We start from the raw sequence: 27,765 nt of genomic DNA, 5'->3' as shown, positions 1-27,765 counted from the left end.
ACGATGATCCCCCCCAGCCCTTATAGCTGGTTTGCTGAACTGGATTTTTGCTACCTATCGTAGCTCCTCAAGTGCAACACGATGCTGGGTGGGCACTGGCCCCATACACTGGCCGAAATTTCATGAGAAAATTTATTCCCCCATAAGGACTCAAACCAGCGCGCATTCCGTAATGCGAGTCCGAGGCAGGATGCCTTAGACTGTGACACCACGGCACGGGACATTGTATTAGAGTACTGTACTTTATTTCTTCTAATCTTTATATACTTCCTTCCAATTGTGTAATAGTCAATTAAATTCTACTTGAGTTTTGATTTTCTCTAGATAAATCAAAACCTCTAGTGAGATTACTGTTGATAATACTGTTTTTTCGTAACAATTGAGGACTGTTTGCAAAACTTGCTAACTGAAAAAACTAAATTTTACAGGAGAGACAAAACACTATAGTAAGCAAGTTTTGCTGTATCTTTCACTTATAGCAGAAAGCAAGTTTTGAAAAAACGATCACATTTTGACACACTACAATGAAGAGAAATAACCCAATTTTACTAAGACGCTTTGAACATCGTGTAGAGGCCTGTCTTATGTTAACGAATCCATCAAAATCTCAATTTTGCAAATTTTGCATTTAGCAAGTTTTGCAAAAACGGTCCTCAATTCTTCCTTTGACCGTAATTCTGTAATACTAGAGGGAAATCCGTAATAATCGGCACCTCTTGAGTGCCAACATAGAACATAACAACCAGATGTGCGTACAAACGCATTGCTTAATGTAGTAACGAGAAAGAGTGATCTGTCTTACACGGGTCATAGCTGAGTGTTGATTATGTTACAGTTAACTGAAATGAGTTCTTTAACTCCTGCAACGACCTACCAACAAACTCATTTAGCAACCTGCCACAACTACACCATGCAGAGAGTTCCCCTGTATGGATGCTGCTGTTCCAGCCCTCATGTTAGATCTGACAGGTCCTGTCGTACGGAGTTACTTACTGGACAACGCTGAGGATGCAGGCGACGGACTGGTTGGAGTGAGGTGTTCTTCAGCTGCCTGTATGGAGCGTGCACCTGCAGAATCTTCAGCAGCTGACAGAGTGTGACTGGGGGCATGCACTGCAGATCATGCAGGAACACGACATGCAACATCATAAGGGCGTCAGAGCACTTTCCCCACCATTCAACATAACATTTGCCTGACTAAGTCCGTACATTTCCATGTTACATAACAAAAAAGCCATCTGCCAGCTTCATTTGTATAGTGTCGCATTACATTTCATTATAAAAAGCATTATCACAGAAAAGAGATTAAAAATATGACGTTTATTCAATGCCAAACCACTTATATGTTGTGGCTTAAGCAGAAATGCTACTAGCTACAAATGCAACAGGCTTACATTCAATTCCTGACATCAGAGAGGTTTATTTTTCTTCTATAGATCTGGACATGGATTAGGGGAGAAGTGGGTACAGTGAAACAGGGAGAACAGTGAGACATTTTTTATTAGATGGTAAATTTTGATGCTGAAATGTTTGTAACAGTGGAGTTGTATGTTGCATGAGTAAGTAACAGTATTTTCATACTCGATTTGATTCTAGTTATAAAGGTGAGTGATGAAAAAATAATTCGTAATTTTTCACTCTAGAAGTAAAATTTTTGCTTGTGTTTAATGAAGGTTATATTGGATATACAAATTAAATAGAAATATGAATGTAGATTCATTTTCCGGGCTGAGAGGCCGTGGTCTATTAGTTGGTTTTATACCAGACGTTTCCTCTGCAACTGCGGCAGACATCTTCAGTGGAGTGGTATCCGAGGTCGCAAGACTCTTCTCGGCGTACCTGAGGCAACTGATCAGTTGCCTCAGGTACGCCGAGAAGAGTCTTGCGACCTCGGATACCACTCCACTGAAGATGTCTGCCGCAGTTGCAGAGGAAACGTCTGGTATAAAACCAACTAATAGACCACGGCCTCTCAGCCCGGAAAATGAATCTACATCTATAGACTTCGGCCGTGAAAGCCTACACTGCAAGAAATATGAATGTTTTGTTACGTAATACTATGGTATTTGACGTTATATTTGCAAAGTTTCGTCTTTATTGTTTTAATTTTGAAGTGATGGCGCCATTTTTAAACAAACTATGTGTAAAGGGAACAGTGAGACATGCCATTGAGGGGTACACTGAGACGTCTCACTGTTCCCATTTACCAATGATTTGCAAAAATAAACTGTAATTATATTACATTTACCGGTAACTAACATTAAAAATCAACATACTAGTAATCAATTTAGGAACTATAACTTAAAATAATTGATACATTACATTTTAATGGTTTCTTAAATAAAAAATTATTCACAACATTAAAAAAAATATTAAAAAATAATAAAGAATTAAATTAAATTCTTATAATTATAAGCTTGGTTGTCACCAAAAATTTTAGTTTTTAGCAAAAGTTTGAAAAGTCATGGAAAATCCACTTTTCCAAATGTTCTATATGTTTCAATGGTTTCGAAGTCAGACATCAAAATGATTCTAAATAAGTCTACAGAACATGGCAAGATAAAGAGACAGCAAGCTTTCTTTTCTTTTGAAATAAATGTAAATCATTTCAATGTCCGTTAATAGACACTGTGGTGTCTCACTGTACCCTCCTGAATGGGAACAGTGAGACATTTGCATTTTTTTTGACAAACATGCATTGTATATTACGTCCTTTATCTATTAACATTTCTGTTTATGTATTATTGTAATTCATGTTTTAATGTATATTTATTTCTATTGCACTTGATTTTAAAAATACTTGAAATTTCACTTGGATACATATGTCTTAATATTTTGTGTCTCACTGTACCCACTACTTATCTTTTGTTCTGAATTCTGGTAATTTTTAACCTTGTACCATATTCTACTTACAATAACAGAAATGTACCAATACGGAGTATATGAACAGGCAAAAACGACAATTAATCATAATTTCAATCTAATTCAATGGTATTACAGTACATAGCAAATGAGTTAGTAGAAATGGCAATAGTCAAAGATGGTAGTAATTAAAGCTCCAGTAATATGGAAAATGACTACACTAGTTCAGTGTTCTGAAATTAGTTGGGGAATTTTAATTTTGACTGCTTTTGTTTGTTACATAAAAACTGTATATGATGAAGGGTAAAAATATTCCCTCGCCTCTCAAAATCATTACTTTAATGCTTGAAAATAATCCTGAATTATCTCATGGTTGGCTACTTCATACTGCTAAGCAATAACAATGTAGTTACTTCCTCTTCTGAACTGGTCTTAGTTTAACTGATTCCCATTTTAATTTTATGCACCTCGTAAATACAGACTGACTGGTACTCTTTCTATAGAAGGCTGGAGACTGCCGACATTTTTTACCACGATTTGAGAACAAAATAATGTCAGACTTAAACATTAAAATTCTTTGTTTAGTTTTAAATGAAATAAGAAATTGAAATAAGATATGTAAGCTCTTAGTCTAAAGGCCACCTATGTCAGCGTTGTCAGACATAGCCTAAACGGAGCGGTGCGCTCCACTATAACTCGTTGCGAGCTCCGGTGCTTCCACAGACATAAGCAAGTTCACGCTCCGACTGGACGTCTCTAGCACCACAACCGGTTTCGGAGCTTACAACTCTGACACTACTGACCTACGTATTAAGATAAGTCCCAGAACTCTTGTAGCTTTTAGTTTATGTTCTCTACCCTTTGCTCTCATTCATACATTTATACAGGGTGAACCATTAGTAATGTCATTAATTTCAGGGGTTTATGCTTTTAGATATTTCAAATAAAAAAGTTTAATACAATTTTGCTTCCTTTTCGAGATAAAAATTGTTTTATACGAAATATTCCGTAGCATGTTTCCAAAAAATCATTGATTGAATTCACAATGTGCTCAGTCAATTTAAGAGAGCACTGTATTATGATAATAAATGATTGAAAGAATTTTAGTTTTGTTCTTTAAATATGCAGAAATTTGATCAGAACAAAAAAGTAACACTGCAAAGTTACATTTGTTCGAATCAAATTCCTGCACATTTAAAGAGCAAGACTAAAATTCTTCCAATCATTTATTACCATAATACACTGCTCTGTTAAATTGACTGAGCATATTGGGAATTAAATCAATGGCTTTCCCAAAACACGCTATGAAATGTTCAATATAAAACAATTTTTATCTCGGAAAGAAAGCAAAAACGAGTAGAATTGTATTGTTTGAAATATCTCAAAGAATAACCCTCTGAAATTAGTTGACATTACTTATAGTTCACTGTGTATATTCATGCACGCAGAAAATGATGTTTCACATACAATATAACCACTGAGTGTAACCAACGCCTTTACTTTCTCATCTCATGAAAAGCTGCATTTAGACATTTTTCCACCTAAAACTCCATTCTCCTTGTCTGGGATAGAGCATACAATACTTAGGATCTGGACACCAGTTTATTAACTATTAGGTCACCAAGGAAGAATGTATTTCATCTGTTATACAGTTATGCACCAAAACAAACAATACTGAAATTATCGTTCATCTGCTGTCCACGATTCCCTAGCAACAAAGTATTTATTTATTTATTTATTGTATACAACAGTTTGATATATTGTCAATTCAGTGTTGTGTTGATTTCTGCAAGTAGGGTTCTCACAACAGAGGAGAAAGCGTTTAATGTCGAGCATTATTTTCGGTCATATGGAGTACTGAAATTACAATCATACTCTGAAAATCAAGATTAAGTCATAATAAAATGCAAGGCAACATAAAATTGATCCCCTACAATGGAACTTCTTGACAATAGCTAACATCATTGTGTTATTTGGTACTGCGTTGTTAAATCGTTCCTGGTACTGCTCTTTAATGTGGCGCAAGCTCGACCAATTCTGATGTCCCACTCCGTATGACCAGAAATAATGCTCGACAATAAACACTTTCTCCTCTGTTGTGAGAACCGTAATTGCAGAAATCAACACAATATTGAATTCACAATTTGTCAAACTATTGTATACAATAAATAAATACTTCGTTGCTATGGAAACGTGGACAGCAGATGAGTGATAATTTCAGTCCAATTTATTTTGGCGCATAACTTATTTAATTTCTATCATGACTATAATTTAGAGATTGGGGCATTCTTTGTCCAGGGACAAGATCAGTTAACCTCTCTGTGTTTGGCGACATATTTCTCACTACCTGGAGCTCTGACACCCTCCAATAAATTTATTCTGCAATGTTCTGTTTCAAAGCAAAACCTCATAAAGAAATTTGAAAATATACTTACTTACCTTGCATCTCAAGCAACTACCTTACCTTACCCAGCCTATTTAACCTAACCTAATCTTAGAGCTAGAAAGAAAAGTGTGTTAGTAAAACAGAGTATCAACACTGGTGCTGCTGTTGTAGCGTCAGGACAGCCAACCTAAGTGCACAGGAGAATAGAAACAGGAAGTCATGCCAGATATGAGCAGTTATCACTCAGCTGGAACTTCTGCAATTTTTGTGCATGTAGGTAAGAATTCTGATCCAAGGAGTCAGACATTACGGATTTTCTCACTTCTTATCTTACAGCCAAAAGCGAAATCAAAATACATGGAGTCTACAAAAGATAATAAGTAATTTAGAAATTTTTGTGTATTTCTTTCAAGGATGTGGGAATAAAATAGGAAGTATAAAATAAATACAGTAAAACTTCATTTTTACGTTTTTATGGGATCTGAAGGAAAAAAATGCATAAGTGAACATATAGGTACCTGAAATGATATTTAATAACATCTGAAATGCATTTTAAGACAATATGGGAAGAACAAATTACGTCAATTTATTAAAAATTTCACAGCAGAAATTTAGAACTTCATACTTCAGTTATCTTTGAGTCCACGTACAGTACAGTAGGGTGCTAAAATCTATAAGAAGAATATAGTACGATTATTACGATTATTTGTAGAAAATCTCAGCTGCTTAGAGCCAAAGCTGGCTGATATATTACATTTCAAACTCCAATTCAGAAAATTTTACGACAATGGGCTTATCATGTGATCTTCATTAACAACATGCGTTTATTTTGCAAAAAAAAAGTTTGTTATTTTGAAGTGTTTGCTCCTAAGAAATAAACCATGCCTTCATATTGTGATAACTCTTAATTTGTTCAGTTACATCATGGTGTGTTACAAAATGTTTCACCGTTTCTAAAGCAGTAATAGCATCAATATGGACAAGATTGTTGAAAGCAAGCATGGGCAGCTTAGAATTTCACTAATTTCAAAGTGGGCCGTATCTTAACAATGAACATGTACTATATTTTCACGGCCAATCTAATTTAGGCTAGAGCAAAATTGATTTGAAATATACAAATGACGGTTCATATCTCCTCACCTTTAAAATACGATAGTGTAAGTGTATGAGAAAAAATAAACGAAAATACATATTCCAAATAAATTAACATGGGATGTATAGGAATTTTGCTGGGAGGTCAGAAGAAAACGTTTAAGTGCGAAAAACACGTAAGTTTGAAACGTATAAAGTAAGTTTTACTGTATATCATTAGAAAAAAAGAGACGGGTAACACTTAGTGAAATACACTATCTACCAAAAAGTAATTGGGCACTGTTTTTGCTCCTTTAGAACCTCGTAATAGCACCTTTTGTTGCTGTAACAGCAGCCACATTATCAGACATGCTCTCCACTAGTTTGTGTAGGATATCCACTGGAATGCGTCGCAACATGGCACTCAGTTGGACATGTTTCGGTGGTTACTATGCAGACAATAATGTTCACTGTTGGACTGGCCTGCACAGAGTCCTGATCTCAATCCCATTGAGCACCTTTGGGACGAATCTGACCTTCGATTGAGGTCTTGCGAGATGTGGCCAACTTCCATTGTCCAACTGAGTGCCATGTTGTGACGCATTCCAGTGGATATTCTACACAAACTAGTGGAGAGCATGCCTGACGGGTAGCTGCTGTTAAAGCAAAAAGACGTGGTACCACGAGGTTTTAAAGGGGCAAAAACAGTGCCCAATTACTTTTTGGTAGATAGTGTATATTAGGTCATTCAGAATTCAGAAATAGAATTCGTGAAATAATATTTTTTACTCTCTTACTTTTTGACTTGTTCACTCCCCCCGCCGATTTAAGAAGCACTAACAAAAATATTAGAGTGTCTATAGAATGTTTGCTCATTAATAAACAAACGTCAACATAAAAATGAATAATGTACGTTCCAGAAAAGTCTGATAAACTGCTCTGATCCACCACAACAGAAACAACATTTAGCAGAGCCATATGCACCTGCAAGGAAACAAGTACACCCACAAGCCAATGAGACCTGCACCTGAAAGAGAGTTAGTCACGACACTGAGGAAGCTTTCAAGACACAACACCAGGCATGCCAACTTGTCTACCTCACCCAGCACAATTCATGAATGTAAGGCACAAACTATACAGCAGTGATCTCTCGCCAACACGGGGACAACATTTATATAGCTACTGGGTGACACAGTATTGGAATTTAACACACAGCAAAAATCTGCTTCAAACTTGAGACACAAACATCTTGCGTTAAGTGCAATGTGTGAAATGGCGAAGCATCTTCGACCTCCATCCCTAACAGCCGTTTCACATTCCTGTGTTATTAAAAACGCTAACATGCCAGGTTTAAAACATCTTTATTCTACATTCTGACATTGCATAGGAGAGTCACGACAAAAAAAAAAAAAATAATGGTAGGCTGTATTGGAGACAAGTTTTGTGTGTGAATACGTCGCTGATACAATATTGTTAAGGTAAACATCAGCAGTAACAGTCAACATCCTCCTTTCAGATACCCTGAAAATCTGGTACATCTTTGCTGTGATGGGAGTATGCATTAAGAATAAACATGTAGGTTGCTATAGTAACCATCGTGCTGTATTATCTGCCACCCGTTGCTTACATGACTCCTATTTGCAATGTATATTTCTCAACATTGTAACTTTTCTCTCCCCACTAAACTTAACTTGTCGACTGCTGATTGTTGCTCAACTGAGACAGTACCAGGGTTCGTTACAAATTGTTAACACCACTGCAAATAATGTTCTATAACTTCGCATTCTCTAGTTACACTGCCACAGACCCGCAAATTCCTACATGCTGAATAAGTTACCACCATTCATTCAGCCATAACTGGCTCAATAGTTTTGCCTGACTACCTGGGGTGCTGTATGCTACAAGCCCCAATGGGGTCCCAAATATCCGCGACAATTTTAATCCCAGAATAAAATTTATCACGCAACATTCAATCACAATTTCATCCCAGCCAATTCATCCCAGCAAATTAGTTCTCTGTAATACAAATATAATTTAAATTGTAAAATGTTAAAATAATGCAATTTTGTTGCTAAGAAATGATTCCTCATTTTTTGTAAAATTTAAAATAATGCACTTTTGTAGCTAAGAAATGATTCCTCATTTCTTGTAAAATTTAAAATAATGCACTTCTGTTGCTAAGAAATGATTCCTCATTTTTTTTTTTTTGTAAAATTTCAAATAATGCACTTCCTTGCTAACAAATGATGCTTCATTCTTGTAAAATGTAAAATAATTAATTTTTGTTGCTAAGAAATGATCCCTAATTTTTTTTATAATGTAAGATAATGCACTTATGTTACTAAGAAATGATTCCTCATTTTTGTAAGATGTAAAATAATGCATTTTTGTTACTAAGAAATGATTCCTACATTTTTTATAATGTAAGATAATGCCCTTAAGTTGCTAAGAAATCATTCCTCATTTTTGTAAAATAATGTACTTCTGTTTGCTAAGAAATGATTCGTCAATTTTGTGAAATATAAAACAGTACACTTTTGTTACTAAGAAATGATTTCTCATTTTTGTAAAATAATGTATTTCTGTTGCTAAGAAATGATTCTTCATTTTTTGTAAAATTTAAAATGATGCACTTGTTAAGAAATTATTCCTAGTTTTTGTAAAATTTAAAACAATGCACTTCTGTTGCTACGAAATTATTATTATTATTAATTATTTTGTTGCTACAAAATTATTTTCCCTTTTTTTTTTTTTTTTTTTTTTTTTTTTTTTTTTTTTTTTTTTTTTTTGTAAAATTTAAAACACTGCACTTCTGTTACGATTTTTTTTTTGTAAAATTTAAAATAATGCACTTCTGTTGCGAAGAAATGACTGGTCCTTTTTGTAATATTTAAAATAATGTAATTCCATTGTTAAGAGACGATTGCTAATTTTTACAAAATATTAAAATAATGTACTTGTGTTGTTAAGAGACGACTGATTGCTCATTTCTGGTTTAATCAAAATTAGTAATTTGTGAAAACTACCCTATAAAATTTCCAAGTAACGAATTGTTCAAGGATCTCAATCCCTGAAAAAGAGAAACCGAATCTAATATAAAAAGAGTCTTTATATATCAAACACAGGGAAGGTGAGAGGAAAACAAAATAGAGGTGTTAAAAGTAAGGTGAATGTTCTGTTTGTATACATATATAGTACATAGCTGTCAGAATGCATGAGGTGCTTAAATCAAGTACTAATGTGATACGGATTGTCTGGGACAACTTGACTGGGTCGGAATAAACATGGTATAAATATCATGGGACCAATTCTTTGTGACAACCAGGATCAAACTTCTGTGACGAATTGTCGTAACTTCAGCCCCAATAGGTGTTATTAATTGACTTTTCTTTAACTGAAGTTCTTCACCTACCGTTACTCCCAATTTTCCAATCATGAGGCTAGATAGGCCCCACCCCAGACCCTTGAAAAATTTCTTGGATAAAACTGAAGATCGAGTCCAGGACCTCTTGATTCATGATAAGGCAAGCTAATCATTACACCAAAGATGCGAACACACATACTGATGATGTAATTATAATGGGAAATGGAATGAAGTCGGAAAACAGTAAGGTGTTCCAAAAGGCAAGCTATTGTCATCTTTATGCAGATAGTTCGAAATATTGGACACATGAAAGCTACACCACAACCCAATTGTCTTAAAAGCTTTAAATCGCGTGACTACTTAGTGTTGTATCCCTCACCATGAAGACAGCTTCACAACTCTCAGAACTCTACATTCAATTATGAAGCTGTTGCTCGTGTATAGGGATATCACACATAAGCCTGTTAGATAGAACTGCTTCTACTGGATACAAGCTTGCACTACGACACAGTTTGGGGACACCACTGCAAAAGCCAGTTACCACCACAGTAACATGTAACTTCTAAACCTACTGTGTTTTCCACAAACTGACAACATACATATAAGGATCACACGCTTTCATTGTCTCAATATGTTGCTACATGTGTGGAGATGTGACTACACTATCAGAAATTTCTCCTAAAATTGTACACAAGATGTAATTTTAATTTCCACGCCACGAAGCTGTCTATGTTGTAATATAGACAAACATCTTACGTAGCGCTCGAGTTATTAGAGAGTCAGGATATCTTTTAAATCCATAAACCTTGTTAAAATGAGGCTTACATGAACATTAAAAACCATCACTTCATTCACGCAAAAGTAACACTCGACATCACAATACTTCTTTTCAATAGTTTGTTTTCGGTTAGTCTTTCGAAATGAAACAAATCAAAACTTTTCTCATGAAGGTTATGGGATTTCTTTTTTTGCAAAATTTACACTATGAAATAATGACTTTGTTACTGCAGACGTGAATTAATCTCTACTCAATGTAATACGAATTCAATACCAGACTCGATTATCCAATGTCCTAAGGAGATTTGCAACTATATATGGGTCCTGACCTGTAATCATTCCAGATGTTTATAGCAGATAAATACATTCCAACAGACCCTAATCCATGTAACACAATAAAAAATACTGTTAATTTTAAAAGAAGAAAACAATTGCATACGATCTCCATAATTATTATAGTGCCAGAATTCAATTAACTACCAAGGAAGTGTCAAATACGATGCTTTTCTTCAAATAGGTAAAAATTTATTGATCAGGCTTTCTCAGTTGCCACTTCAAGCACAAAAAACAGTATATGCAGTGCTTTTTTTCTGGAAAAAAGTTTACCGGAACTCTATCACTCGATCACATCATACAACAAAAACGTAGGTTTAAAAATATTAGGCCTACATACCTTATATTACAATAAGTTCCAAACGGAGCTCATCGATTTTAACCATAACGGAAATTTTGCGATTTCGAGCTATAGTTTCAGGATCAATAACGGAAGATGGCAGCACTAGATTGCATGAGTTACTTTTCACCAATAATAATAATGAGAAAATGTAAACTCTTGGACTTGGCAGTGGCGGCAATTTTAATTTTAAATTTCGCTTATAAAATATATCTCGTTGGAATTTTTAATGGCAAAAAGTTTACCGGAACGCGTTCCGGACAGTTCCGGCTGAAAAAAGGCACTGAGTATATGTCAACCAATGATTTGTTAACATTTTTAACTGATGTGCAGATATCAACTCCATGTGGAGTAAATAACGACATTGTCATATCTCGAAATGATTCATGACAAAAAAGGTTAGTACCGTAATTTTAAATAAAAGTTACCTTATAGCTTAAAATTTATTCACTGTGGATAGCGATGGTAGAAATCAATGAAATGATATCGGTATAAAAATAATTGTAATTAGGGATAATCTTTACAATGAAAATGTGACAACACCGCTCGACATTACAAGTATTGATGCACGCAAAAAGGACATATCTAACACAAAATCTGCCACTAGTGTATTAATTAAATGATTTTACTACACATACAAAAGCTGACAATCTGATTATGGAGTTTTCTGAAAGAAATTAGTGTTTTCTTCGTAGTCATTCTAATAGGTAAGAAATATGCAATCAGTAACTGACGAAATACTACTACTACTTATTTTAAGGAACCCGGAGGTTCATTGCCGCCCTCACATAAGCCCGAAATACTACTCCAGGGAATATGGAAGATACTTACACTATTAACCAAAAGCAAAATGATATTTGGATTACATCACTCGTTTTTTTACATAAACGATTCTTTTGTAAATGAAGTTCAGTTTTCATCTTTATGTACACCTCATTTCTGAAAGTTTGAACAATCTCAAAGAGTCCTGAATGTCTGAATAACTCCGTGTTCCGTCCACATATATAAGAAGATAAAAGATAGTGTAAGCACAAGGAAAGACAGGCGAGGATCACTGCTATTGTTCTAGTCTTTGCAAGCGCCGATGGACAACAGAGAGGCAGACTCACCTTCCCGGGCAGCGGGCCGCTCCGACGGCGTCACTGCCTTGGTGGAAGGTTTGCGAGTGGCTGGACGTGACCAATCACAGCAAGTGGGGTGGGGTGGAAGAGACAGAGAAACAGACTGTGGTCACGACATGCAGTACAGTTACTAGTCACTTTGTGCAACACAACCTCACTTAGATGTAATATCAAGTGTCAGTGATTTTCCAATGGCAGAACGAGTCAACAAAAATTTTGCAGAAATACTCAATCAGTGGGAAGTAGTTCACAAGTTGTGATTTTAATTTTTTATCTTCGTACAACACAAATTTTCACAGAACCAAGTGAATATATGTATATATAATTTTCGTGAAGTAAACAATAGTTGTACACTTCACTATTGCATTTCCTGTTAGTAAACACAGCTCAATTTATCAAATGGAAAAACAAACTTATAAAATGCATTAAAAGACATTAGAGAAAACTCGAAATTTTCAAAATATCATAAATGTCACAATCACTTACGAAAACAAATTATGTATAAAGCCAGTGATTGAGTAACATATAGAAATTAAAATTATTGAGCCTGTAAATTTCTTTGCAATAAGTTATTTTTTTTAATTATATTAGTTTTACCGCAGTTAATCTATACAAAGTGTTTCAAAATTACAAGTACACATTGCGAAGGTCAGTAGAGGATAATGAAGCAAGGGAGAAAGTCCTGATAAATATAGTAGATCCAGAAACCAAATGTTTCCGAAATATGATGCCATCACTATTAATGTACAAATGATCCACGGTTCGTCACTCATGTGTTATTTACAGATGATGCAGCCTTTATGCACGACGGTATTATAAACTTCCACAACACACATGCTTAGGCAAATGAAAATCCTTAAGGTAGGAACCCACTTACCGGAATGGATTCATTCAGCACATTCGAGTTTTTATTCTTTGCATTATTTTAAATGGAACATTGCCCACTTGGCCCTATTGCCTCTGCCCGCATGACCAATTCCGTTCACAATTCTGGCCAGAGAAATCTATACGAATTTACATTGAAATAAATAATGAATGTTAAATTTGTTACTCATTTGTGTTAGTGTAATATTTACGTCTTGAAAGATCGAGGTAATGCATTCATTTCTTACTGAATGAAGTTTACACATTGAATATTGTATTTTCTTTACTTACTTACTTACTTACTGGCTTTTAAGGAATCCGGAGGTTCATTGCCGCCCTCACATAAGCCCGCCATTGGTCCCTATCCTGAGCAAGATTAATCCAGTCTCTATCATCACACCCCACCTCCCTCAAATCCATTTTAATATTATCCTCCCATCTACGTCTCGGCCTTCCCAAAGGTCTTTTTCCCTCCGGCCTCCCAACTAACACTCTATATGCATTTCTGGATTCGCCCATACGTGCTACATGCCCTGCCCATCTCAAACGTCTGGATTTAATGTTCCTAATTATGTCAGGTGAAGAATACAATGCGTGCAGTTCTGTGTTGTGTAACTTTCTCCATTCTCCTGTAACTTCATCCCTCTTAGCCCCAAATATTTTCCTAAGCACCTTATTCTCAAACACCCTTAACCTATGTTCCTCTCTCAAAGTGAGAGTCCAAGTTTCACAACCATAAAGAACAACTGGTAATATAACTGTTCTATAAATTCTAACTTTCAGATTTTTTGACAGCAGACTGGATGATAAAAGCTTCTCAACCGAATAATAACACGCATTTCCCATATTTATTCTGCGTTTAATTTCCTCCCGAATATCATTTATATTTGTTACTGTTGCTCCAAGATATTTGAACTTCTCCACCTCTTCAAAAGATAAATTTCCAATTTTTATATTTCCATTTCGTACAATATTCTGGTCACGAGACATAATCATATACTTTGTCTTTTCGGGATTTACTTCCAAACCTATCTCTTTACTTGCTTCCAGTAAAATTCCCGTGTTTTCCCTAATTGTTTGTGGATTTTCTCCTAACATATTCACGTCATCCGCATAGACAAGAAGCTGATGTAACCCGTTCAATTCCAAGCCCTCTCTGTTATCCTGGACTTTCCTAATGGCATACTCTAGAGCAAAGTTAAAAAGTAAAGGTGATAGTGCATCTCCTTGCTTTAGCCCACAGTGAATTGGAAACGCATCTGATAGAAACTGACCTATACGAACTCTGCTGTAAGTTTCACTGAGACACATTTTAATTAATCGAACTAGTTTCTTGGGAATACCAAATTCAATAAGAATATCATATAAAACTTCTCTCTTAACTGAGTCATATGCCTTTTTGAAATCTATGAATAACTGATGCACTGTACCCTTATACTCCCATTTTTTCTCCATTATCTGTCGAATACAAAATATCTGGTCAATAGTTGATCTATTACGCCTAAAACCACACTGATGATCCCCAATAATTTCATCTACATATGGAGTTAATCTTCTTAAAAGAATTGTATTTTCTTTGGCAGTGCATAAAGAGATTACTACTTTTTTTTTACCCACTAGTGTTTTAAAGGCTCACTTTTCACACTGGGTAAAATGAAACTTTACGCACCATCATAGGAAAAAAAGATATTTACATTTTCAGCAAGAGTACGCAACGAAGATTAAGGAATAATGTATTTTGATAATTCAGCAGCCCAGAGGCCTGCAATGAATGTTTTTGGTATTCACGTGACACTTTTCTCCATCTAGTGTGTAACATGGCCTTACAATACTTGGAAAGCATGCAGAGGAATAAGTGTTTTACTACCATTTTTTAAAGTGATTTCCATGTTTAAATTCAAACATTTTCTTCACGATATACATGTTTAAATACCACCTTTTTCACGATTTACATATATAAATAACGACATTTTCACGATTTACATATATAAATAACTTTTGTGCGAGATCGTGCGTATTTGCTTGGTTTCCGCACAGAACCAATCCACGGAAAGTCTAAAATTCCACATTCAGTATTCCCAACCTAACACACATAACAATTTCCCTCTTCTTACCGCTTAAGCGCGACATTCATTTTACTGCTTTAGGCTTTTAACATATTATTTTTAGAGACGTTCAATATAGTAATAATTATAAATTGGAAACTTACCACTGCAATTTCACCTAAATTGCACTGTTAATTATTGTTTTTAAATATTTGCAAAAAATAAGTAAACTCTACAACTCTATTGTTAAAATATTAAAATGAAAAATAAATCATTACATAACCTTACAGTTTGTTTTAAGTTCGCATTTATAGACTGGGGGGAAAAAAAAGACAGACATATATCACGGCCTGCTGGAGTATAGCAAACACAGAAAACATTTTAAAGCAACAATGTTGAAGACAGATATCTTTGTTTTGCTCAACTACGTTTCGCTTTTTCAAACTTTTCCTCGAACATGAAAACTTCAACATACCGCTCTTGTAACGCATATTACTATTTCACGATTTACATATATAAATAACGACTTTTTCACGATTTACGTATTAATTAAAACCGACTTTTTCAGCAATTGCTGTAGTTTTATTTACCAACTTATGTATTTTATTCACAGTATTACGATGTTCCTATTTATTATGAACAGTGGTCATATTTACCACATGCTATAACGCCCTCTTCCTCTAGTGAATATCGGATGTTATGTTACCCCAGAGCACCTGTACTAATGAGACATAATAAAGCCTCGTGGATTTTGAAAACATCTGGTTTCCGTACCTATGTTTATTAGGGTTTTTACTTTGTTTCACTGTCCTCTAGTCACTCCTACAGTCTGTGCCTGTAATTGTGAAACACTCTGTGTACTATAAACAAACATTATGAAGACTAGTAATGTTCTTCCTGAAACATCTACTGTTTTAACTGCATTGAGTGTAACACTTCAAATGCACTCATTAAATAAGAACTGCTAGTAAGAAAACTTTAAAACCTTCATACTATCTTCTTACAGCAAAACATACGAGAAGCTCTAAAACAAAATCTGTTATGTCTACCTTCACTCGTAAATGAGTCAAACAGATTCATACTCTCACAAGGGCCCTACATTAGGCTAAAAACTCCGTTCACTTCTACTCAACAGAGTTTGTAGCCCTAAGTATGACACTTCCGACAGCATGAATCCGTTTCGAACTCAGCCATGATAGGCAGTGGACTGCATGAGTTTTGCTTCAGAGTTCCTCATGTGTATGCACATCAACGCGGCTAACGTGAATTGTTATTTGCAACAAGTGTGCCAGCACTTTAAATTGCATTACGATGAGACAGTAAGCGGGTATGGAACATCGAGGCTGTATCCGTCCACAACTGCAGCCCCTCCCCAAAAAAATAAACAGGACAAAACAAATTTAAGGAAGGGAAGTTAAAACTGTTCTGGTAGCCGACAATGGGTGAGGTCGGATTAAACAAACTGCATGCGTGTCACCAATACAACATGCGCGACAAGCTGTGCTCACCCACACTGTCTCGTCGCGTGGAATGAGCCACAATCAGCACTGCCCACTTACCTTCTCGGGTCTCTGCCTCCTTCTCGCCATTCAGCTGCACCTGCTCTGCTTCTGGCGACATCTCGCCGTCGATCCTGCAACAGCCATGCCTTCAGTTGTCATGGATGCTGTAGTGATGACAAGATTCAAAACTTATTCAGCATCCTAAAGATACGGTCACACATCAATAGTTTTCTTTTGCTGTGCAGATTTTCACACACAAACCACCAGTAATGTGCAGCATGCTACTTTTGTGCTGTGCAACCTAAGAGTTGCAGCTCTGCAACATTATGTTGATTCTCTATTGCATTTTGTGGCCATGTTCGCAGCTCATTTATCTGTTGCTTTCCTAACAAAATGGATAACAAAACAACGATCTCCAAAAGGAAGTGGTGCTGTATCGAAGAGTGAATGGCCACATCAATAAGTTATCGCTAGGTCTTTATTTAATACGAGGCGCATCCAGAAAGTAAGTTTCCCTATTTAAAAAAAAAAAAAAAAGAACACACACTTTCAAGAAAACATTTATTGGCAACAGGTACAGCAATGTTTCAGCTATTTTTCAACATAGCCACCATCAGAATTGAGACACTTGTATCGTGGGATCAACTTTTGTATCCCTCTGTCGTAGAACTCTGCCGCCTGTGAATGGAACCAGCGTGTGACAGACGTCTTCAGCTCTTCGTCATTGCCAAAACGCTCACCGGAGGACAGGAATTTCTTGAGGTGCAAAAAAACCGTGAAAATCGCTGGGAACAAGATCAGGACTGTAGGGTGGATGATCAAACAACTCCCAGCCAAATTCCGTCAAAACAGCTGCTGTGCGCCGAGCCGTATGTGGACGAGCATTGTCATGGAGGAGCACAACACCTGCAGTAAGCATTCCACGCCTCTTGTTTTGAATGGCACGTCGCAATTTTCGCAGTGTTTCACAGTAACGGTCAGCGTTCACTGTTTCACCTCTTGGAAGGAAGTCAATGAGCAGAATGCCCTTCCTGTCCCAGAACACCGTGCACATCACTTTCTGTACCGACAGCGTCTGTTTGAATTTCGTCCTGACCGGAGATCCACTATGCCGCCAATGCATTGACTACTGCTTGGTTTCCGGGGTGAAGTGCGAAATTCAAGTCTCATCGCCCGTGACGATCCTGTCGAGGAACTCATCGCAGTCATCATGATAACGTTGCAGAAATGTCAGTGCTGCTCCTAAATGTTGCATTTTGTGTTTGGATGTCAGGTTTTTCGGCACCCACTTGGCACACACTTCTTTGAACAGCAGGTGCTTAGTGACAATCTCATGCAACAAGGATCGCGATATCTGCGGAAAATGACTGCTCAGCTCCGTAATCGTGAAGCAACAGTTCTCCATATGCATTGCCGCACCAGCTCAACACGATCATCATTGATGAGGGACGGTCGCCCACTGCGATCTTCATCATGGACACTTTAACGACCTTCGGAAAACTGCCTACACCAGTGACGCACCATTTGCTTACTCATGATGTTCGGCCCACAGACCTGACAGAGCTGCCGATGAATTTCAATCGGCGCAATGCGACGGCAGGAGAAGGAATAAGAGCTTCCATTTCGGACCACTGCTGCCACGCTACTGGCACCAGGTGGGACCTGTCCGGCTGGCATATGATTGATACGTCATAGATCTGTTACGCATGCGCAATTGACACGACTAATTACGTTTACTTTCAAGGGGAAAAATTCGGGAAACTTACTTTCTGGATGCGCCTCGTAATACCTTCAACTGTAAGGGATATTCTGTGTCAAAATTCAATGTGAGCTTGCTGAGTGCCTTCTGTCAGAGCAGGATTTATTTACATGCCATAAATCTATGACACAGGATTGACAGCTTTACTTCCCTCCTGGAGGAAGTCATGCTATACAATCAATATTGTCTTCATCTGAGTTTGAACCCACGAACTTCAAATTCAATGATATCGCAGTAACTAAAAAATAATGAAGGACAATTTCTACATAAATTTCTATTAATCACTTGCTTTATAGGGTGTATTTCACCCAGTATTGGTGAGGTGGGAACACGATTCAGTGCATTAATTTCTCATAGGAATCATACCTTATTTCTGCTTTTGACTACCACTATGGATTTGAACCGATACACACTCACCGCTCACTGGGCTGCTCCTCTGGAGAGCTAGGTGGTGGAGTTTGTTTAGCAGCCAGTTCTTCTTGGCGTTTCCGTTCCTCTTCTTCTTGTCTCCTCTTCAGCTCTTTCAGCTCGAACTATAAGAAACAACAATCACTTTAGATGTAATGTAGGGTTAACAAGAGTATAATTAAACATTTATTTCTTACAAAAAAAGTTCTTTCACGAAAAAGTTGAGAAAATTTAATGACATTTATGTTAATTTGAGAAACTCTAGCCTCATAAGTACTTAAAAAAATCTACTGTGTGCTTCCCAAAAGAAACATGCTTACACATGGACTACAGGTAGAGGATGGGAAAAATCCATGTGCACTTGTTTGTTTAAAAATTTTAATTCGATAATCATTTAAAATGGAACCAACACATTAATTACCTTTGTAATAAATTACGTAAAATAATATATTATTTTGTTTTATTGAGGAATTACTTGTCAATAAGTTTATTACGCACAATATATTTAGCTTTATTTCAATCGGTAATTATGTATGGAATTATAGGATGGGGTAGCTCATTTTAATCCACTTTATTTATTACTGAAGAAAATAATTAAAATATGTCTTCATATACCTATTGATTTTCCATCTCAAAAATTGTTTTTAGACTTTAATGTACTTAACATAAGACAAATTTATTATATTGCATTAATAATAAAATTCATACATAAAAATCGAAATAATTTTGAATTGTATTTTCATAGTTATGAAACAAAATGTATGAATTCTTTAAGATTGTTTGAACCAAAATGCAACACTGTTACAGTATTTAATCATAGTAGTAATTTAGGCCCAAGAATATATAACAAATTTATATTTAAATATCCTAATCTTGTCAATTCTAATAGTTAAATTTAAAAAGTTATGTATGGATTTTATAAAAATTGAAAAATTGTAAATTTAAATTTATATATTCTAATTGCATAGTAGACATACGACAAATTGTATTGTATACTTCTTAATTTCAATTCAGGAATCCGTCCCTGAGCAAGAGTTCTACTCTTTCAGGGGCGAGCTAAAGTTTTTCTGTATATATTATATTTTATGTTACAATTATTATCAAAATAAATAAATAAAATTACCTGCTAGGAGAGTACTGCAATCTTCCTTTTGTTTACATTCACTGTCATAGAATTAGTGACTAGATTTCGGAATCAATATTCAGCAGATTGTAACAAAGTATACCCAGTTACAATAACAATTTACCTGAGATAGAGAAAATGTTTGCTGATCTTTAACTGTACTACACTGCAATACTAACTTTTAGGTCATCAAAATCCGAACCTTAGTTATGACCAATTCTGTACATGCCATTTGCTTGTTAATGCAACATTCAAAGTGATTTTTCGAAATTTTGCACTAATTTTTATTTGCATATATCTGTTCACACAGTTTGAGGAAAGGTTTCAACATGACCTCACAAGAGTTCTTTCACTAGTTTCACTAACATTTGGGATTGTTCCTCCTCAATTTGCAGTACCAGAAGCATCTCTGTATGTAAGCAAACATGCTTACCTGGTTTAGAGAGCCAGTGCTGCCGCTAGAGGTGCTAAAGCCCCTATTCCAGGCATCCCCATTCCATGTTTCACGGTTTCTTGGGGTGTTGGTATGCTGGTACCTTCGCAGTGACTTTGGTGACTCCATATCAAACACAGAAGGTTCAAGCTCACCCTCAGTGAACCGTGGGAGGGTGGAGGCATGACTCCGGGGGAGACTGGACAGGGAGGACCTGATCGACCGAGGGGACCAAGAAGGTTCAACATGTTCCTCGGGGCTGGACGGGCTGCCGGGCTCGTGGCGCCAGTCAGTATTCCACAGGAAAGAGCGCATGCGCCCTCGCCGCTGGGTGCCCCCCACATTGTGGTACACGAGTCTCGTCCCTGTGGACGTGAATTCGCGCCTTTGCCGCCGTCGATTTGGGTTATAAAACCTCTCACTGTCCAGTAAAATAAGTCTGATCACATCCTCTAGAGGTCTGCTGTGACGTTTCATGTACTTCACTGAGGGTGGCTTTCTTATGACGGGACTAACACATATAGGGATGTCGAGGGTGAAAGGTCCACCACCACCACCGTCATGCAGGGGAGCCATTGGGTGCAGTGTCACCAGCCCAGCACCATCACCACAGTCCACTTCAGACGCAAACAGCTGTTCATGCTACAACAACACAACTACATGCACTACAACACTACAAGCAACACACACACCTACCTTTATCAAGACGTTAGTCAAAGCAAATACTGATCCTCAATACCCACAAAATATTACTACAGCATTAAAATAGAAAGTTAACGCAAAGTATGAAAGCCTTAAGTATCAAAATAAAACGCTGTCTGTGTTAGAAGATGAAAACCACTGTTTAGAGTAAGATCCCAAGAGTGAGAGAATACAAGAGCATGCAACTGCAGAGAGTCTCACTTTGAACCCACAAACATGCACGTCTTCTTATATCAGTACATATGTGTCCCAGAAAAAGTGTCCTTCGAAATGAATTGTGTCTCCTGACAAAGAGAACCCTTAATACAAAGCCAAAAAGTTTTTGTAGTTCACTGTACGAGTAGTGCAGTCACAAGATTCCACTATATACTGTCAAAAATAATGTGAAAAAATTTAAGTGTGTTCAAGGTTGCTCAGATTTACTTCTGGAAATAGATACTATTTTATAATAACAGTTGTTTTCTTTAGTAATGGTTGCTCTATCCTAAATCTGCACAATAATATTTAAAATTTAAGTTCAAGATTTATCCAATTTATTTTACTTCTGTCATTGCTCAACTGAGCATCTTGTCCTACTTCTGTCATTGCTCAGTTGAGCCCTAGTTCTGTCATTTCTCAGTAGAGCATCTTGCCCTGGTTATGCCATTGCTCAATTGAGCATCTTGTTCTACTTCTGCCATTGCTCAGTTGAGCCCTACTTCTGTCATTGCTCAGCATCTTGCCCTACTACTGCCATTGCTCACTTGAGCATCTTGTCCTACTACTGCCATTGCTCATTTGAGCATCTTGTCCTACTTATGCCATTGCTCAGTTGAGCATCTTGTCCTACTACTGCCATTGCTCAGTTGAGCCCTACTTCTGTCATTGCTCAGCATCTTGCCCTACTACTGCCATTGCTCACTTGAGCATCTTGTCCTACTTATGCCATTGCTCAGCATCTTGCCCTACTACTGTCATTGCTCACTTGAGCATCTTGCCCTACTACTGCCATTGCTCACTTGAGCATCTTGTCCTACTACTGCCATTGCTCACTTGAGCATCTTGTCCTACTACTGCCATTGCTCACTTGAGCATCTTGTCCTACTTATGCCATTGCTCAGCATCTTGTCCTACTACTGCCATTGCTCACTTGAGCATCTTGTCCTACTTATGCCATTGCTCAGTTGAGCCCTACTTCTGTCATTGCTCAGTATCTTGTCCTACTACTGCCATTGCTCAGTTGAGCATCTTGTCCTACTTATGCCATTGCTCAGTTGAGCCCTACTTCTGTCATTGCTCAGCATCTTGTCCTACTACTGCCATTGCTCAGTTGAGGCCTACTTCTGTCATAGCTCAGCATCTTGTCCTACTACTGCCATTGCTCAGTTGAGCCCTACTTCTGTCATTGCTCAGCATCTTGTCCTACTACTGCCATTGCTCAGTTGAGCCCTACTTCTGTCATTGCTCAGCATCTTGTCCTACTACTGCCATTGCTCAGTTGAGGCCTACTTCTGTCATAGCTCAGCATCTTGTCCTACTACTGCCATTGCTCAGTTGAGCCCTACTTCTGTCATTGCTCAGCATCTTGTCCTACTACTGCCATTGCTCAGTTGAGTATCTTGTCCATTTCAAGAGATTACACTGTGCAGAAATATCCACATCACGTAAGTATATACTTCCTCCTTCATACATCTTAACATGTAACTAATATAAACCAGGATAATATGTTTTTTTTAACATATTGTCTAGCTGCACTGAGATTTTTGCACATTTATTTTACATTTATAGTGGCATAACTTAATTTCATGATAAGGATTATATTATTTAATTATTCACTAATGAAGAGTTTTGTGCATGTTCGTATTTCATTTGCTACTCTCGAGGTATTTCCTAAATCCAACACTAAAATTAACACAGAAGATCAAGCCCATTCACCCTTTACAGAAAACAGAAAAGTTAGAATTCCCCACACCAAACTCTGGACTTACTGTAGTCAATCTCTCCAGCGCACCAAACCTCTCCTCCTGAGCAGCTGCAGACTTCTCGAAAGCCTCGTGCTTCTTGATGAGGTTCTCCACTTCATCAATTGTGTGCTGAAAAAAGTAATCATATTGTAATTCATGTTATATTTGTAAATTCTTCACCCTGGAGGAAAAACATCCATGGAAAAAGACATTAAATCAGTTTTCAGCATCTCTAGTGAGCTAAGAACATCTATGATTTAACATTTACAGCATATGTCGAATAAAGTGAAAAATCTATAACCTCGCAAACGAGATATTCCACCTACCCCAAGCTCCTGGCTCATAAGATATGGTTCCTGTGCGATTAGCCATGCCTCAGCCACAGCAGCATCTCTTGCGAACTGGTACACCTCCAGAACTGCAAATGTAACACACAACTTCAGTCAAGTCCATTACTTCAGTGGCAATATCACAGCAATGAATTTTAACTCTTCCAATTACCGTAACTCTTGAAATTCTTTTTCCGACTCTTTGCTACGAAATTACTCCATAAATTTTAAATTATCCAGTTCCTTTTATGTTTTCGTTTTGTACAAATTACATAAATCTGAATAATTTCGAGGGAAAAATTGTCCCAGGGCCAGGTATCGAACCCGGGACATTTGGTTTAACGTACCAACGCTCTACCAACTGAGCTACCCGGGAACTCTACCCGACACCGATCCAATTCCTCCCTCTATATCCACATACCTCAAAGTGGGCTGACAACCGTCAAGCAACCAACTTCGAGTGCACACTAACTCCGTGTGACTTACATTGTGGTTTTCTGTTAATGAACAGTGACGTGTATTATGCAAACCAAGATTTCAGGTATAACTCCCTGTAAAGTTGATTTGAATAATTTCGAGGGAAAAATTGTCCCGGGGCCGGGTATCGAACCCAAACAGGGAGTTATACCTGAAATCTTGATTTGCATAATACACGTCACTGTTCATTAACAGAAAACCACAATGTAAGTCACACGGAGTTAGTGTGCACTCAAAGTTGGTTGCTTGACGGTTGTCAGCCCACTTTGAGGTATGTGTATATAGAGGGAGGAATTGGATCGGTGTCGGGTAGAGTTCCCGGGTAGCTCAGTTGGTAGAGCGTTGGTACGTTAAACCAAAAGTCCCGGGTTCGATACCCAGCCCCGGGACAATTTTTCCCTCGAAATTATTCAAATCAACTTTACAGGGAGTTATACCTGAAATCTTGATTTACATAAATCTGTATAAAGTAGTCTCTAATATCAGACCTACAGCAATTCAAATATTAACTGCATGATGAAAATTGAAAGGGAGATAATGAAATTTTACCCTTTTCTATGATACTATTCTAGAAAATAATTTTTTTAATGGATGGTACTATTCTAGAATATTACTACCCTACATACTGCTGACATAAGTTCAGGACTATCAGCCTAATATCACACTCAGCGAAGATTCTCCTGCGAATACTCAATCAATGTTTATATTCTAAGATGGAAGGACAGTAGGAGGAAGAGCAGTTTGGATTCAGGGAGGGAAAAGGTATGAGAAATACAATTGGACTGCTAGAAACAATCGAAAATAAAAAAGTGTAACTTAAGTAGTATTTACAGACTTGAAAGAGCATTTGACAGAGTGGATTGGGATAAACTGATGGAAGTCCTAAAGAAAACTGGTGTGAATTGGAAAGAGTGGAGGCTGCTCAGTAACCTTTAAATTAAACAAGTCAAAGTCAGAATAGGAGAAGAAATGACACAAGGAAGTGAAACAGGGAGAGAAGTACGTAAGGAATGCTCTTTATAAGTAAGATATAATCAGTAACTCATTACTAAAATTAGCATAATTCATGTATTAAAACACAAAACAAGTGGAACAGCCCATTTCTAGAATTATGTATTGTAATGATATCTGTACTCACTGAGTTGCAGGTTTTCCCAGCGTTCCTCCCAGCGGTGTAACAGAGAATTGCGCTGGTTTGTCAGGGACAGGAGCTTCTCCTTGATCTCATTCGAGGCATAGTGATTGCGAGACAGAAGCTCCTTGCCCAACGAGATGCAGGCTGTGAAGTTGTCTTCTCGAGCATCAATCTCTGCCTTCAAGCTCTGGTGGTTGTTCATCAGCAGCTCCACTCCACTCACGTCCCTGCACAAACGCAATCAGAATGCTTATAAATTATATCATTCAATATTTTTTAAGACTGGTGGCTACGGTAAACACCTACAAACCTTTATAAAGAAGACAAGATAAAAAACTCTGCAAAGATACATTTCGTTTCAGACTAGAGATGAAAAGGTATCTTATGTTGATCCTTTTGAGGCTTCATTCAAACAAAGAATATCATGGAAGCTGCACACTGGCATGTGAAGAGAAAAAGAGCAATGCTTCATACTGCTGAAGATCTGACAATATTGTAAAACATGGGCTTCAAGTTCATTGTAACCTATGTAACAAGTATTACAATATAAATACCCAAATCCTTTGGAGAATAACTAGGCTATATAAAATAATATTTGTATTTTATAACTATAAGGTACCCTATACAAAGAATATTACGACTGTATATTGTTTTAAAACAAAATATTTATGATCAGTATTTGCCTAGGTTACAGGTTAGAATCTTCATTCCAAAAATACATACTTGGTTCTTAAAACTTCAGATATCTGCCTTGCAATTTCCTCATACACATTATTTTTCTTTACTTTATTGTGGTATTTCACAGAACCTAAATTTGCCTAGGTTACAGGTTACAATCTTCTTCATTTCAAAAATTCATGTATTAGTACTTAACTCCAAATATTTGCCTTGCAATTTCCTCATACGCATTATTTTTCTTTACTCTATTGTGGTATTTCACAGAACCTAAATTTGCCTAGGTTACAGGTTACAATCTTCTTCATTTCAAAAATACATGTATTAGTACTTAACTCTAAATATTTGCCTTGCAGTTTCCTCATACGCATTATTTTTCTTTACTTTATTGTGGTATTTCACAGAACCTAAATTTGCCTATGTTACAGGTTACAATCTTCTTCATTTCAAAAATTCATGTATTAGTACTTAACTCCAAATATTTGCCTTGCAGTTTCCTCATACGCATTATTTTTCTTCACTTTATTGTGGTATTTGACAGAACCTAAATTTGCCTAAGTTACAGGTTACAATCTTCTTCATTTCAAAAATTCATGTATTAGTACTTAACTCCAAATATTTGCCCTGCAGTTTCCTATTATGCATTATTTTTCTTTACTCTATTGTGGTATTTCACAGAACCTAAATTTGCCTAGGTTACAGGTTACAATCTTCTTCATTTCAAAAATTCATGTATTAGTACTTAACTCTAAATATTTGCCTTGCAGTTTCCTCATACGCATTATTTTTCTTTACTTTATTGTGGTATTTCACAGAACCTAAATTTGCCTACGTTACAGGTTACAATCTTCTTCATTTCAAAAATTCATGTATTAGTACTTAACTCCAAATATTTGCCTTGCAGTTTCCTCATACGCATTATTTTTCTTTACTTTATTGTGGTATTTCACAGAACTTAAATTTGCCTAGGTTACAGGTTACAATCTTCTTCATTTCAAAAATTCATGTATTAGTACTTAACTCCAAATATTTGCCTTGCAGTTTCCTCATACGTATTATTTTTTCGTTTTATTACAGTATTCCAAAGAAGCCGAGGCATACAGGCATGAGTTTAAATTTATATAATTGAATTAACTTGCAAACAACTTGCCATTTTTTTTTTGTGGCTCTTGTCACAATATTTTCGAATCCCATTACTCAATTCCATCAAAGATTGTCAAGTCTTCGATCAATAATTACAACATGTTCTATTTACTTTAAAGATGAGCCAGACATTTAAAGTAATGTTGATCAGACAATAAAACTTGTGAAGTAGTGGCAAATTTTGAAGTTTTGTGAAGTGATGACTTTGACGAACATTTGATCGTGCATAGGCAGCTTTATGCAATGTTTAAAATATGAAATTTTAAATTATTTAATAATAATAATAAAGACCATTAAAGTTACACATGAATAAATGTAATTTTCATACATTCATAAATATACAGCTCTATATCCGTCCAAATTAAGCCATACTTCCATTTTCTTGTCCGAAATATCCACAGATTTAAACCCGCAATACTTGAGTTCAGAGAAATAGACATTAACTCTTAACAGAAACTCTGATATGTAAAGAACTGGCTCTGCCATGAAAGGAATAATATTTCTATCATGTTTATGGACGTCTCACCTTGGTTTCTCGGACGTGTTCATCTGCCGCACCACATCATCCATCCAAAGCATCAGTGTTCGCACCATGTTGAAGAACTTGAACAGATCACCTGTGTCAGCCAGCTTCTGCCGTCGCCCATCACAAAGACCCTGCAGGTTCGCCCAAGCTGTCACAACCTCTGCCTCGCGGTTTGTGATCTCTTTGGCCTTGTCCCCAGCATATGAGGCCTGCAGCTTGGCAGATTCTTCCTGAATTTGCTGCACCTGTAAATACAAATGCCCTTCATAATATCCAGTGCACTTTCTCATATTTAACAGGCCACCTATCATTTACCGAGCTGCTCTACGACAAGACAAAAAATGCTTCTGGGTTGAAGCACAGAAGCTGACAGCAAGGTAACAATTCGTGTTGTTCAATCACATTATTATCATTCAGTAGCAATTTAAGTTTTTTGAAAACAATTTT

The 27,765-nt window shown here is 36.7% G+C and overlaps 1 protein-coding gene across 9 annotated transcripts in view; it reads right to left on the bottom strand.

Annotated features, from left to right (window-relative positions):
• The window catches only part of beta-Spec (spectrin beta chain), a 313,031-nt gene that overhangs the window by 40,721 nt on the left and 244,545 nt on the right, over positions 1 to 27,765 (bottom strand). For 3 of the 9 annotated variants that reach the window (XM_069842602.1, XM_069842603.1, XM_069842606.1), the window contains 9 exons: positions 27,319 to 27,563; positions 24,978 to 25,201; positions 23,360 to 23,451; positions 23,058 to 23,162; positions 20,389 to 21,030; positions 18,842 to 18,957; positions 16,723 to 16,796; positions 12,243 to 12,302; positions 994 to 1,113 (listed from right to left, as the gene is read on the bottom strand). In XM_069842602.1, the coding sequence (XP_069698703.1) occupies positions 994 to 1,113; positions 12,243 to 12,302; positions 16,723 to 16,796; positions 18,842 to 18,957; positions 20,389 to 21,030; positions 23,058 to 23,162; positions 23,360 to 23,451; positions 24,978 to 25,201; positions 27,319 to 27,563 (1,678 nt within the window). The remainder of the gene's footprint in view (positions 1 to 993; positions 1,114 to 12,242; positions 12,303 to 16,722; positions 16,797 to 18,841; positions 18,958 to 20,388; positions 21,031 to 23,057; positions 23,163 to 23,359; positions 23,452 to 24,977; positions 25,202 to 27,318; positions 27,564 to 27,765) is intronic. The other 6 variants (XM_069842607.1, XM_069842609.1, XM_069842608.1 and 3 more) reach the window with 4 other exon arrangements.

Source organism: Periplaneta americana, chromosome 12 (genome assembly GCF_040183065.1).
Source record: "Periplaneta americana isolate PAMFEO1 chromosome 12, P.americana_PAMFEO1_priV1, whole genome shotgun sequence".
In the NCBI taxonomy this organism is placed as follows: Eukaryota; Metazoa; Arthropoda; class Insecta; order Blattodea; family Blattidae; genus Periplaneta; species Periplaneta americana.
This window is presented reverse-complemented; position numbering and strand designations above follow the sequence as displayed.